This window comes from Salpingoeca rosetta (genome assembly GCF_000188695.1).
Source record: "Salpingoeca rosetta unplaced genomic scaffold supercont1.27, whole genome shotgun sequence".
Taxonomy (NCBI): Eukaryota; class Choanoflagellata; order Craspedida; family Salpingoecidae; genus Salpingoeca; species Salpingoeca rosetta.
The window spans coordinates 623,445-633,581 of record NW_004754907.1 but is presented as its reverse complement, the minus strand read 5'-3'; the positions used below and the strand labels follow the sequence as shown (position 1 = coordinate 633,581).

General features: G+C 56.6%; 3 protein-coding genes across 3 annotated transcripts in view; 2 read left to right on the top strand and 1 right to left on the bottom strand.

Annotated features, from left to right (window-relative positions):
* Positions 1 to 470: 470 nt before the first annotated feature.
* Positions 471 to 2,027, top strand: PTSG_09033 (uncharacterized protein; the record flags this gene model as incomplete). Its single annotated transcript, XM_004989775.1, has 2 exons — positions 471 to 1,203; positions 1,276 to 2,027. 2 exons carry the CDS (start codon positions 471 to 473, stop codon positions 2,025 to 2,027), a joined length of 1,485 nt encoding a protein of 494 aa, XP_004989832.1.
* A 192-nt stretch (positions 2,028 to 2,219) lies between these two features.
* Positions 2,220 to 9,490, bottom strand: PTSG_09032 (uncharacterized protein). Its single transcript, XM_004989774.1, has 13 exons — positions 9,158 to 9,490; positions 8,047 to 8,827; positions 7,759 to 7,817; positions 7,443 to 7,613; positions 7,165 to 7,227; positions 5,978 to 6,579; positions 5,633 to 5,718; positions 5,228 to 5,429; positions 4,446 to 4,971; positions 3,819 to 4,122; positions 3,522 to 3,576; positions 3,248 to 3,330; positions 2,220 to 3,039 (listed from the first exon to the last, which is right to left on the bottom strand). The coding sequence occupies exons 2-13, from the start codon at positions 8,592 to 8,594 to the stop codon at positions 2,940 to 2,942; spliced, it is 2,799 nt and encodes a 932-aa protein (XP_004989831.1). The 5' UTR covers positions 8,595 to 8,827; positions 9,158 to 9,490; the 3' UTR covers positions 2,220 to 2,939.
* A 606-nt stretch (positions 9,491 to 10,096) lies between these two features.
* PTSG_12827 (uncharacterized protein) overlaps positions 10,097 to 10,137 on the top strand; it is a 10,494-nt gene continuing 10,453 nt past the window's right edge. Inside the window, exon 1 of the mRNA XM_004989773.1 lies at positions 10,097 to 10,137. This exon is cut by the window's right edge and continues 189 nt beyond it. The gene's annotated coding sequence lies outside the window, so the exon portion shown is untranslated.

Sequence of the window (10,137 nt, the reverse complement as noted above, 5' to 3'; positions counted from 1 at the left end):
CACACACACACACACACACACACACACACACACACACACACACACACACACACACACACACACACACACACACACACACACACACACACACACACACACACACACACACACACCAACCCCAGACACAAACGCAACACCCTGAATTCAGCCGCAGTCTCATTCGCAGCCCTTGACGATCTTCCTTGGTCCTTTTCGCACGCACTCGAGGCACAACAAGGCGAACAAAGAAATTTGTGTTTGGCTTCACAGTGCACCCACCCACTTTCAACCACACCTCTTTCTTTGTTGTCCGTTTGTCTCTTTGTCCTTGCCCTCGTCTTCTCGTCGAGACACCACGCGATCGTTCTTGGCTTCGCTCGTCGAGTTCCCAAGCCCCCCTGTTCCATTTCTTCTTCTTCCAAGCGCTCAAGCAAGCAAGCACTTCTCACTGTCAGTCTCCTCCCCCCTTCCAGCCTTCCCGCACCGCCACCATGTCCTGCGCTGTCCTCGGCATGTTTGCGGTCTGTGCTGTCCTCCTGTTGACTGTGGCCACGACCGCATGCTTTGGTTTGGGCGCCAGCGACGCTCCGAAGCTGTTCAGCGACAAGTACGGCAACCTGCACGTGTCCACGTTTGGGGACCAGCGCGTCTTCGTCAACGACATTGACCTGTCGCAGCTGAGCCATGTCCTGGAAGAGACGCGCCGGTGCACGCTCGACGGGTCAGCCTTCGACCGAAACGCCAGCACCACGAGCACGGACGACGGCGTCCAGCGCACGGCTCGCGTGTGGTCCGCCAAGCAGCTGAATGTGACAACCGCCAGCAGCCGCATCAACGACATCTCCTATGACCCCACCACCAACTCCATTGTGGCGGCGGGCCACACGGAGGGGTTCGTGTTCCGCGAGTCGCAGGGCGGCAAGGACATGCTCGTGTTCAAGATGAGCCTGGACACGCCCGAGGCAGAGATGCTGTGGGCGCAGCAGATTGGATGGGCGCACGACGACGAGGCTCGTGGCGTCGTGTTTGATCCGCGCTACAACGGCGTTTACGTTGTCGGTGTCTCTGATAGCCAAACGTTCACGGGGCACACAGACGATTCGTCTTACCCTGGCATGGCCTTCATCGTTGATGGCGAAACTGGCACTGTGCTGGGCACCAACCAGCGATTGCAGTTCACCACAATCAATGCCGTGACTGTGGCGCACGATTTAAATGATCAGAGTAGGGTGTTGCCATCATTTGTGGGTTGCATCGCGACCGCAAGTACAATTGCGTTCTTTTCGTACATTTCAGAGAAAGCACCCAGACGGACTCGCTTTGGCAGCCCGAGCGCTGCGGACCTGTTGGCAGTCGCCCGGCCCATTGGCAACTCCGACGACATCCTGTTTGCTGCTGGCTGGTCAGCCACAACGTATTTTGGTGAGCTGTATGGCATGACGGATGTACTCATCGCCAAGGGAACGAGAGACAACCCAAACGATCCGCCGTACACGTGGGGAGTGCACGTTGGCACGCCAGGTTTTGATCGTGCAGAGGCGGTTGCAGTGAACGGCAGCAGCACAGACGTCGTCTATGTTGCAGGCTACACGCGAGGGGCGTTTCCCAACAACGACAACCAGGGTCGTGACGACGCGTTTGTGCTTGCATTTGACGCAAGCAACGTAGACTCAACGCCCATCACCGGCAACGACCGTCTCCTGTGGTGCACGCAGTTTGGAACAGAGCACATTGACCGCGCCCACGCCATGGTGTACGACGCGCAGAGCGAGCTGCTATACGTTGCAGGGTTCACGGATGGGTCGCTGCACGGAAACATGCGGGAGGGCACGCGCGACCTGTTTGTGACGGCCGTGTCACCGGTGGATGGCGGCATTGTGTGGACGCTCCAAGATGGTGTTGCAGGCATGAAGGCACACGCGCTGTCACTGGAGGTGCTTGATGGCGGCGAGACGTTGGCTGTGGGTGGATATGTCAGCACCCAAGGCGCATCGGGTCTTGCTCGCGAACAAGGCTTTGTCGTCACCTACAAGATCACGACAGACTGAGCACGTTGTGTGTGTGTGTGTGTGTGTGTGTGTGTGTGTGTGTGTGTGTGTGTGTGTGTGTGTGTGTGTGTGTGTGTGTGTGTGTGTGTGTGTGTGTGTGAGTGCGTGCGTTCATGTACATGTCCTGCCTGCGTTTGTTCGTGTCCATCCCTCCCTCTCTTCCCTCCTCAACCCTCGTTCTTCTTTCGTTCAGTGCTTCACAAAGATTCAATCAAGATCACAGGCAACAACCACGGGCACCACCCACAGTCACCAATCAAGAAGAAGGTTGGAGGTAACATGAGCAGAAACCACACACACACACACACACACACACACACACACACACACACACACACACATACACACACAACCTTGCACATGGCGCAAGGTACTAAGCATATGACGCCGTAAGCCGACCATCAACAAACCACTTTGGGGGCGCGACTGGCACGCACGAGTGATGACCAACCCTTCCAACCAGCCAAACACATTCCAAGTCGCACGACACACATGCAACCAACATGCATGCGGCGACACAACAACAAAAGAAACACCACGACGGTCGCTGACACAAACAACACGAAACTTCACGCACGTGCAATGCACCACGGCGGGTGACAGTTCCGGTCACATCACAAACACATGAAAGATAGAAACGCAGCTGCATGCAGCCAAAACAACGAAAAGAACAAATCAAAATGACAAACAAAGGGAGCGCAGACAAACACACGCATGCGTAGCGTGCATGTGCGTGTGCACGTGCGTGTGCGCATGTGCATGTGTGGTGTGTGTAGTTCGTCGCTTCAACACAAGCGAAACCATAACCAAACGCACACGCTCACCCACACATGAGACGCAAACAACACATGAACAAGGCACACGACAGTGTCGCCTGCTGCCTCGCAGCACAGGTCCTTATGCTGTGCCCATTCACGAGGAGGAGGAGGAGGAGGGCGTGTTGGTGTCGTCGGTTCCGTCGTTCCCAGCAGCGGCACTCGCCTCCGCCTTTTGCTTGTTGAGCTTCTCATACCTGTCACGGGGAGGAGCGAATTGGGGCGAAGTGAGGGTTGGTGGTTTGTGGTGGTGGTGGTTGTGTGTGTGTGTGAGGGGCGCGTTTCAAAGGAAGGCGGTGGGATGGCTACAGTTAATGTTGAAGGTACCAACTACACACAGACACACAGACACACAGACACACAGACACACAGACACACAGATACAAGCACACAAACACAACATACCGGTCGCGGCGGAGGCGGCGCGGGAACGTCTTTGCATCTGGCGGCAGAAGCGACAGCTCGAGACGAAGCTTGCCTTGGGCACCCTGAAGAGCACAAAGTGCATGCACGGGAGTAAGCAAGTACAGGACAGCATGAGTGGTTGCATGCAAGCATGGATCTCAAATAGAGCAAAACATCTGGCTGCACGCGGCAGGTTGTTAAGTTCACTTTTGTGTTGCAATTGTTGCACGCGTGCTTGTTGCATTTGTTGCGCGCGTGTTCTGTTGTGCTGCACCTTTGTCATGCCCATGTTGGTCAAGTCTTCATCCGTGAGCGCCTTGACTTGGTCGCTGCCGAGAAAACAAAACAAACAAACAAAGGCCGCGTGAGTATGTAAATCGTGATCAGCCAGTGCATCAACAAACGACACAAGTACACTACACACACAACCCCCCCCCACACACGCACACACACACACACACACACACACACACACACACACACACACACACACACACACACACACACACACACACACACAACGTTCACAAGCCAAGCCCCCCCAACACATTTAACCCACAGCAGCACTCACAGGGTCATGCCGTAGAACTTTGGCGTGTACTTGTGGAGGCGAATGAGTTTCATAAAGTACCACAGGTCATGCTCGGATTCGGGCACGTTCTGCTCTTCAATCAACTCCGACCACTTCTTCCCCTTGCGCCGGTGCTGCGGGCGCCCCTGCATGCTGCCGCCGTTGCCGCCCGCGTGCTGGTGCGAGGCTGGGCCGTGTGCTTGGAAGGACCGCCGCCCGGCCATCGATGCCTGCAGGCAACCGGCGTCCTGGAGAGCGCGCTCGTCCTCCTCGACCAACGCGTGGCCGGCGGTGCCCATGGCGCCTGGTGGTGTTGAGCACACAATGGCAGTGGGGAAACAGCAAAGACACATCAACAAGGGCGATGAGCGGAACGTGCAGTGATGGTGATGGTGATGACGACGACGATGATGACGACGACGATGATGATAATGATGATGATGATGATGGTGGTGGTGGTGGTGGTGGTGGTGAATACACTGAGAGGACGTGACACACCAAAGGAAAGGCATATCAAATGAAAGCTCCACACACACACACCCACACCCACACACACACACACACCCACACCCACAGATCCAAACATATCCCCACATCCACGACACAAACCACATCAGCAACACGCACCGTATGCCTGGGGCATGTAGCCGCCAGCGGGCATGGAGTGACGCTTGTTCATGGGAGGGATGGCACGTTGGCCTGCCATGGTGTCGAGCCGCTGGTGGGAGAAGTGGCGCGACATCACAGGCGCAGTCTGCATGGGCACTTGCACCTGCACTGCCTGCTGCTGCTGCTGCTGTTGCTGAAGCTGCGACGGCTGGTGTTGCTGTTGGGGGATGGCTTGCAGGGCCGAGAGCTGGGGCTGGTGGGACGCCTGGCTGTGAATGACGTTGATCACGTTTGGGTTGAATGGCACAAACTGCTGGGGAACACCGTTGATGGTGGTGAATTGCGCCGTGGACGCAGGCACCTGCGCGTGGGCGTGGGCGTGGGCGTGTGCGTGCACGGGCTGTGCTGGCATCGTGTACGCGTACGCCATCTGGCCGCTGGGCACCGTCATGTCCGCTGGCGCCACATTCACTTGATGCTGCTGCTGCTGCTGCTGCTGCTGCTGCTGCTGAGGGGCGTGGAAGGCTGGTTCATGCGTCGAGCGCTGTAAGGCAACAAGGGGGCATGGTGTTGGTGAGACAATGTCGTGTCAAGAGCAGATTGCGTGAGGTTGAAAGGGGTTGGGGTTGGGGGGGGGGAGGGAGATGAAGGAACAGGGAACACATTGGTAACAGACGGACGGATAAACAGACACAGACAGACAGACAGACAGACAGACAGACAGACAGACAGACAGACAGACAGACAGACAGAGACACACACAGACACACACACACGCAGACACAGACAAGTTCTCATACCAGGTGCGCGCGGGCGTTCATGTGGGCGTCGTGTGGAGCAGTGGCGGGGCGCGAGGGAGAGCGGTGATCAACCACGGGCGAGACAGCCTGCTGCTGTTGCTGGTGCTGGTTGTGGTGGTCCCGCACATTCAGCCTGATCCGGGACATGGTGGTGTCGAGCTGGATGCAGCGCGACTTGAGGGCGAGTGTCGCCACATCCACGCTACGCAGCACATGAGCAGTGGCAGGGTGGCAGTGGAAGTTGGTGCGGTGTGAGTTGTGAGCATTGTGGAACAGGAAGTACTGATGGATCAACCTTACGCACACACACATACACATACACATACACAGACACAGACACACAGACATACAGACAGACATGCACACAAACAGACACGCACAGGCACGTAGTGGGACAAAACGTACTCCTTCCACTGCTTGCTGGCAGCAGCGACGTCGCTGACGCGGAAAAAGCCGTCGGCGTCCATCGCAACGCCAAGCTCAATCGCCACCTGCAGTCGTGCAACGCCAAATGGCGGCAAACACGCATGAGAACAGATCAACCCAAGCAGACTTCACAGAAGCACTTGACCCTTGCTTGCATGCATTCATGAGTGAATCGAAACGCATCTACACCCAATGCAAGTTCGATCCAACAACCATTCTTAACACCACCCAAACTATTCGCTCGCTCAAAACCACAACACACGACAACCAACGCCACAGCAGCATCACAGCACAGCACAGCCACAGCACAGCAAAATGCCTCACGTTCGGCTGGAGAAGGTGCTCGAGCACAGCCAGGCGATGGTCGTCGGTGCCTGGCGGTGTTGTGCCAGTGCTGGGAACGGCCGTGTCGCGTGCCGAGGAGAGGGCCGAGTAGCCACCAGAGAGCGCGTGGGGCGACAGGTCGTTCAGGCTTGGGCTGATGCCGTGCAGGCCAGCGAGGCTCGTGGCGCGGTGGGGGGAGGTGGGCGGTGGCACGTCCATGCCTGCGCTGCGGGTGCGGCGAAGCGGGGGAAGGCCTGCGTTGGCGTTGGCGTTGGCGTTGTTGGTCGCGTTAACCTGTCCCTGCTGGTTGTACGTGTAGTAGGTTGACGTGGCGCGCTGCTCTTGCAGTTGTTGCAGCTGCTGCTGTTGCTTGTGCTGCTGCTGGCGCTGCTGCTGCTTGAGGCGATAGTGCTCATGCGGCGACAGGCGGCGGTGCAGCTGTGGCGGCTGCTGTTGCTGCTGCTGTTGCTGGTGTGGTGCATGCACGGCGCGTTCGCGCTGGTACGAGTCCAGCAGCGCAATGTCGGCTGTGCGCGAGTGCTGTGCGCGGTCCAGCGTCGCAATGCCGTCATGCGACAGCGGCGCAGACGTTTGCGGCCGGCCTGTCGTCAGAGACACGTGTAAGGTGAGGAGAAACACGGCGCAGGCGTATGTGTAAGGAAAAAAAAATACGTGTGTGTGTGTGTGTGTGTTTGTCCAAAACAAGCAACGACAGCCAGCATGTATGTAATGCACAACAACAAAGCAAATAAAGCAGACAAAGCGAGAGAGAGAACTTGGTAAAGAGCTGCCCGGAATGCCAACCCTAACGTCGTATCCGTGTAAGCCCTGGAGACTTCTAATCGGCCAGTTATACCCGGAACAGCCGATCATACCTTTTCGGGCGTGTCCACGATTGCTCTTATACGTACCTATAGGTGTAGAGGTCACACATCTTTGTTTAGTTTGCGAAGGAAATCCACGAAAATTGGGCGCCCATGGTGACGACGCGGGCTGCTCACAGGGTTATGGCCCCGTCACGGAATTGAGAATATCGGCGGTCTCGCTCGTTCGTCCGAGAAGTACAGACCGCGCGAGCCCCAGTTTACTGCTCATGCGGAGAGAGAGAGAGAGAGAGAGAGAGAGAGAGAGAGAGAGAGAGAGATAGAGAGAGAGAGACAAAGCGAGAGAGACAGAGAGCAACGCACCGATTCCGAATTCAAGCTTGGGAAGCGGATCAAGGGTGAGCTGGTTCAACTGCGACGCAATGTCTGGCACACACGAAGGTGTCGCGAAGGTCAAGAGTGATGGAGGGAAGGGAGGAAGGGGGATGATGGTGAGGTGGTGGAGGGTAGGTGAAGCCGAAAGGAAGAGGAAGCCGGTTGTGTCTAAAACAGCGACACTTGTTTCCAGCACACACACACACACACACACACACACACACACACACACACACACACACACACACACACACACACACACGCACCATCCTTTGGCAAGGGATGACCCTCGAATGCCATGCGAGCAGGGTCGTTGGCCTGGCTGGCGGTGAGCGGTGTGTCGTTGGTGGAGCCGGGTGCCCAGACAGAGTGGGAGGACGTGACAAAGGGCGTTGGTGCGAGCGCATCGACATGGCTCGCCCACCCGGTGTCTTTGCCTTCAGGCACACAGCACCAGCGCGAAGGTGCACGGTGAGCACAAGGAAGCACACAAGGGGAAGGCGAAAGCAGTCGTTCGGCACAGAGCATGTGTACGTGTGCATGTGCGTGTGTATCGTTGAAGACACGAACGGATGAACGTACGTGGCGAGTGCGGCTCCGTCGAAGGCTGCCCGTTGCTTGTGGCGCTGGAGGGGTGGGAGCTGTTGCAATTTGGTGGAGCAGGGTGTGTGTGAGGGGGGGGGGCAAGCAAAGAGGTGTAGAAGGTGATGAGAGCACAATCGAGCGAGCAGTGTCAGAGTAACCAGAAACACACACACACACAGTGCTACACACACACACACAGTGCTACACACACACACACACACACACACAGTGCTACACACCCCCCCACACACACACACACAGTGCTACACACCCCCACAGACTTACAGCTGCTTTGGGGTGTTTGGATAGTCGCTGTCGTCGACGAGGTCCGCCACAAAGCGCTGGAAGTTCTCATCGTCGAATTCGCCCCGTGATTGGCCGGAGGACGCTGCCTCTGCATGGTACGACGAATATGCCGTTGCCGTTGGTGTCAGCTGGTGGAAAAAGGGGTGGCTGTCTGTGTCCGTGGCCAGGTCGAGGTACGCGGACGTGTGCGAGGACGAGTCGGGGAAGCTGCGGCGTGGCTGGCGCAGCGGGTGTTGCTGTTGGTAGGCTGAACGCGTGTAGTGGTAGTGCTGCTGCTGCTGCTGCTGCTGCTGCTGCTGCGTTGGCACGTAGCTGGCGTTGTTGGTGTTGACGCGCGCGTGGCTGTCGACGGCGGCGGTGTTGATGCTGCTGCTGCTTGTGTTTGAGCTGGTGCTCGCAGTACTGGCGAAGAAGGCGCGGGTGGAGGAAGCCTGGTGGGGATCAGCAAAGGCCGACGAGGCGACGGTTGTCGCGCCGTCGTTGCTGGCGGTGGTGGTGTGCGAATACCCGTCCATCGCTTGGAGCATGCTGTTCACAACGTGTGGCGGCGGGTGCAGTCGTTGGTGGTGTTGTCGTAGTAGTAGTAGTTGTTGTTGTTGTTGTTGTTGTTGTTGGTGTTGGCTGTGGTATCCTAGGTGTTGTCAAACTGTCGGCGCAGCTCGGGTGTTGTTGTTGTTGTTGTTGTGGTGCAGCACCGCTGCCTCCAGAGGAAGACGTGAGGTGTCGAAGAGGAGCCGTGATGGTGGACGCCGTTCCTTCTCTGTTGGCGCGTTTGGCGGCGCCGGTGGTGGTGTTGTTGTTGTTGTTGTTGGTGGTGGTGAGTTTGGAAGGAAGGCACGATGAGAGCAGCAATGAAGCGGGGAACCCCTCCCTTGTGTGCTCTTGCGTGTGAGTGGTGGAAATGAATGTGCAGGTTTTGGTTGGTTTGCTTGGTTGGAGACTGTGGTGATGACTGGTTGGTCGCCGACCACGCAAAAGCAAAGCAAAGCAAAGCCAAGCGAAGCAAAGCAGAGGATGCTCACGCAAACAAACTCCCACCTTCGAACAACACATACAAACAATACAATACACACACCAAAACACAACTCACGCGAACGCGGCGTCAGCAAAACACGGCTTGCCGCCCTCTTCACGCCCGCAAAGGAATCTATCTGGACGAAGATGGGAGGGGGCAGGCTTGTGTTTGAGAGTTGTGTGTGTGTGTGTGTGTGTGTTGTGGGTTGGTTGGGAACGTAGGCAGGAATGCAGACGTGGATCCAGGTTGTGCCGTGTGTGTGTGGCGTGTGTGGCGTGTGTGTGGCAGCACCGGATATCTGGTCTGGCTTGGCTCGGTTCGGTCTGGTTTGTTGGTTGGCGCAGTCAGGTCAGGCAGTCGTGTGTGTGTGTGTGTGTAGTGCGGCAAAACCAAGCAACCCCACAAGAGCGAAGAAGAGGAATGAAAAGAGGAACGAAAGGAGAAGAAGAAGGAGGAGGAAGCAGCACGGCAAACAAAACTTTCCCCCCAACAACAACCAAGCATAACCACAGGTCGTGATGGGAAGGCATGCACGACGTCCGAAAAAAGCACACAAAACAAAAAAGTGCAGGCGCAAGACACAAAGGACGCAGACAACGGGACATGAACGGCACACCGAAGGTTGCTGACTTGCGTCAAGGTGTGTCACTTCGCAACTGTAACGCACAACAACGAACAACAACGCCCAACAACGATGCTGCGTTGAAACACAGCATCGGGACATGCCATGTCCAAGTTGTGCGTCCCTGTCCGTCCAACCGTTTCGCGGCTGATTCGATGCAACGTCACTTGTCAGCACACGTGTGTTGTAAATGAGGCATCGCCACGTGGCGTTGTCAGGGTGGCAGGGTTTTACATTGACAGGAAGGGGGTGGCGTAGTGGTTGTGTTGTGTGTTGTGTGTTGCTTGCGTGCGTGCGTGCGTGCATGCATGCAAGCAGAAACTTTTCAAGTTGAACTTGAAAAAAAAAAACGAACCAACTGCTAACGACAGCATATAGCGTAGTAGCCACAACAAGAACCAAAACGGCACAGCAAGAAGCAGGGCGACACAAC

Bases quoted from the DNA above. Each gene is read 5' to 3' on its own strand.
- PTSG_09032 (XM_004989774.1), bottom strand. From the start codon at position 8,594: ATGCTCCAAGCGATGGACGGGTATTCGCACACCACCACCGCCAGCAAC. The intron at 7,228-7,442 runs GTGCGTGTGTGT...CGTGTGTGCCAG, and splicing joins TCATCCCTTGCCAAAGGATG to ACATTGCGTCGCAGTTGAAC. The intron at 4,123-4,445 runs GTGCGTGTTGCT...CAACACCACCAG, and splicing joins CTACATGCCCCAGGCATACG to GCGCCATGGGCACCGCCGGC.